Source organism: Rousettus aegyptiacus, unplaced genomic scaffold (genome assembly GCF_014176215.1).
Source record: "Rousettus aegyptiacus isolate mRouAeg1 unplaced genomic scaffold, mRouAeg1.p scaffold_m13_p_5, whole genome shotgun sequence".
Taxonomy (NCBI): domain Eukaryota; kingdom Metazoa; phylum Chordata; class Mammalia; order Chiroptera; family Pteropodidae; genus Rousettus; species Rousettus aegyptiacus.
The window spans coordinates 77374319-77377875 of record NW_023416308.1 but is presented as its reverse complement, the minus strand read 5'-3'; the positions used below and the strand labels follow the sequence as shown (position 1 = coordinate 77377875).

The 3557-nt window shown below is 43.4% G+C and overlaps 1 protein-coding gene across 3 annotated transcripts in view; it reads left to right on the top strand.

Moving 5' to 3' along the window:
* The first annotated feature begins 121 nt into the window (after positions 1-121).
* The window catches only part of RNF121 (ring finger protein 121), a 74351-nt gene continuing 70915 nt past the window's right edge, over positions 122-3557 (top strand). Inside the window, exon 1 of one of the 3 annotated variants that reach the window (XM_036220719.1) lies at positions 122-253. Coding sequence is in view for 2 of the 3 variants with exons in the window: in XM_036220718.1 (XP_036076611.1) it covers positions 415-477 (63 nt within the window). In the remaining variant the exon portion in view is untranslated. Of the gene's footprint in view, positions 254-366; positions 478-3557 lie in introns of those variants that run through there. The other 2 variants (XM_036220718.1, XM_036220717.1) reach the window with 2 other exon arrangements.

The following is a 3557-nucleotide window of genomic DNA, read 5'->3' as shown; positions in this document are numbered from 1 at the left end:
TAAAACTTCCAGGTCAGATTCAATGCATTCTGGGAAATGTAGTCCTTAGACTGCACGCCTCACTCTTTGAACCCTAGAGTGAGGGAGCGTCTCGAAAGTTGATGGTTTAGGGACTCTTCTCTGGTTCTCCAAAGGGGAGAATGGGTGAAACATTTGCACTTGAAAACAAGACAAGCCCAACTTCTCATCTTCCAGGAACTCTCCTCTGCCGAAGCTTGGAAGAGTATGGGAACCGTCCCTCCTCGACCTTTAAGTGAGTAGCAGGTAGACAGTCTCTTAATCCCCGCCAGGTCTTTGCTGGCGTCGATGTCCCGCCCCCTCTGCCTGAGCCTGTGCCGCGGTTGGCTAGGAACACGTGAGCGGCGGAAGCAGCTGGCTTGCACGGGGAGGGCAGAGAGTGGGAGAGCTGTGAAGATGGCGGCAGTGGTGGAGATGGAGGTTGGAGTAGGTGCTGCTGGGGAACGGGAGCTGGATGAGGTAGGAGTTGAAAGTCGAAGAGAGACTCAGCCTGAAACTTAAGGATTGGGAGGGGAGCGGAGGTTTTTGGAGTGGAGTTCCTAGGAGGGACGGGATCCAGAGAGGGAAAGAGCCACCTGGAAGGCGGGTGCGCGGAAAGGGAGCTCAGGTACCCTGAACTCGGGGACTCGGAGACGGTCATGGGGATAGAAGACTTGCAGTAACCGCAAGGGTGGAAATGGAGGACAGGGAGAGAAGTCAGGCGTGCGGGTGTTATGATTTAAAATTATTACCTGGGGGCCCTAGGGTAGGACTAAAGGACTGAGAAGGTAGCTGGAGCTGGAGGGGCGTGGACTTAGGTAGGCAAGGGAAGGTCGAGTTTTCACTTGGGGAGAGGACTCTTGATTAGGTTTGTAGTGAGTATTCGGGATGCGAACCGGGGAAGAGTGGTAATCTAATATCAAAGCTTTGAGTTATTTTTATGTAAGACCTGTTTTATTTATTATTACCTTTATCTTACATTTTATGCAAGAGTTGTTTTATTCTTACGTTACTTTGCACATAATGTATATTCAGGAAAGTTTTGGTCAACGAATGAAAGAACGAATGGATGAATGAATAATTGTATACTGGAATTCATCCATTCACTCATTTAACAAACATTAGGTATCACTTTTGTTCTGAGTACTGGGCTCAGTGCTAGGGACACAGGGGACCCTCCCACTGAAGAGACCAGTCTAGTGGTGGGAGACACACAAGAAGAATAGTCATTGCATCAGTGGTGTACTGTGATAGTGGCACTGAGAAGAGAGGACCAATTCAATTTTGGACTAGGGAAGGCTTCCCAGAGGAGCTGAATCTTAAAGGATAAATGATTATCTCTTCTAGACTTATGAGTTCTTTGAGGTTGAACTTCTTGAGAGTGTATATCCCCTTTACCTATCTAATAGGCATTTAACAACCGGTGTATTCAATTACCAGTGGTCCTTGAAGGAATCAGGAAGGAGGAGAAATTGAGTTTGAAGGGAATGAAGGGACAGTGCTGAGAAGCCAAGAGAGAAAGCGAAAAAGGACAGGGAAAAGATTCTGAGGCCAAATGAACATACATAGCTGGCAGTGCTTGTGGTCTTGCACTCGACAGCATATGATCAGCATGGAGGAATAGGAGGAAGGGAATCGATTATCAGGAATGGGACCAGTGGGATGTCTGAGGGATTAGAATTTTAGAGGCCCTGGCTGTGCCTTGGGGTCTGGGATGGGTGGGGTTGGATTGGGGATGAGGCCCAGAGAAAATGGACTTGAAAAGCAAAGATTGTTGCTTAGTGGTGGATGACTTGGAGGATTTGGTTTACCTGATTGGGATCATTAAGGGGGGCGAGGGGGCGGAGGAGACTGAAAACCTGACAGGTGGTCAGAACAGGGGGAAGTTTTAAAGAAGCGTTTTAGACTCATATCTCCCAGTCACTAGAGGTGTTTGGGTACCACTCTGTTGGTGAGGTGGGGTGGTTTTGGAAATGACCTCCAAGGCTCCTTTTAGCTTTAAGTTTCTGTGATTACAGTTGGCTGCAGTTCAGTGAATATATTTGAAAGTGCCTTGAAAAAGGTAAATACTATATTGAAGTTATTGTATATGGTGCGTGAGTCATGGGCTCTCTTTTGAGGGAGCCTGATTTTAGTTACATATATCAGGGTTCATTGAGATAAAGAGCAAAAATTTTGGCAGAAGAGAAAAGAACTTAAAGTTTCGATGTAACATTTTTGATTTTTGCTTCTTAGCTTTCCTTTCCTAATTGTTTTAAGATTTAAAAGCTTCTAGTAGCATAATATACCTCCCAAGTATCGTGCTTAGAAGTCAACTTTTTATGTAACCACAGGCATTCATCCTAGGAAACTTGTTACTTGTTTCATTTATAGAGAAAATATAATCTGTTGTTTGGAAATTTTTTATGGACTGGTTCTATCCTTTTCTTTGCGTGTTTAAGAAATAACTCTGGAAAGCAGGTACAGTTAGTCATCCCTTCAAGCAGGCAAACAAACACCCCATCTCCTGCCAAAAAAAAAAAAAAATGGGTCTGGTCTGGCAGAACTTAGTTTGTGTTTGAGTTCCTACTAATGTCTCCCAGTTGTTTAACTAGTGAAAGAGAAGTATCCTTTTGTAATTATGGGGTCTACTGTGTATTACGCACTGGAAATTCAAAGATGGGTAAGACAGGATCTTTATCAACTCATAGATAGTGAAGAGATGCAAATGGTCCTTTACAATACTAGATAATTACTGTAATGGAAGTGTGTAACAAATTCAGTGGGGCATAAGAGACAAGCAGATTTAACTAGGGGGAGTCAGTGAAATCTTTACAATAGAGGTGGGTTTGAGATGGAAAATTAAAGGTTAGGTTTACAGAGAAGCAGTGATTTGCATGTGGCATCAGAGTTGCCTTTCTGTAGCACTTTCTGCTTGGTAGAGACTGTACTATGGAGCCCAGATAATAAAAGGGTAATGGATAGTGTGGCTCAAATGCAGTTGGTGCTCTTTGCCACTCCTTTGGAAAGATTGTGCATGCTGTGGTTCTTCAGGATTTTATACCTATGTTTTTCAGTATCAGATGCCATTAGTATGATAAATAATTTGAAAGAGCAGCCATCAGTTCATCACATTCCTTTCCTCTTCTTTTGTCTTTTCCATTATTACTTTCTTTAGTAGTTGAGGTAATTTAAGCTTTGCTAACTGCTTCTCCTGTTTAGGAGAGGTGAGTAGAAAAGAAGGCTTAGGAGAAGAGCTACCAGTAACAAAGGCTACTGTTTATTGTGCCCTTACCATAAACCAGCCCCTGTTTAAAGCTTTTTACGTACCTTATCTCATTACTAACAGCAAGCAGCCATTTAAGTTCGATGGTGTTAACCATATTTTATAGAGGAGGAGACTGAAGTTGGAGAGGTTATATAACTTTCCTAGGATTCCACAGTTTGTGAGTGAGGAAGTACAGATTGCAACCCAGGTCTGCCTATGCTATACTGAACTTAGCCCATACTAAGCACCTTGGTTCCATTTCTTACTCCATTATTTTACTCTGCGGGTAGGTAATTTAAAACTCTATGGTCTT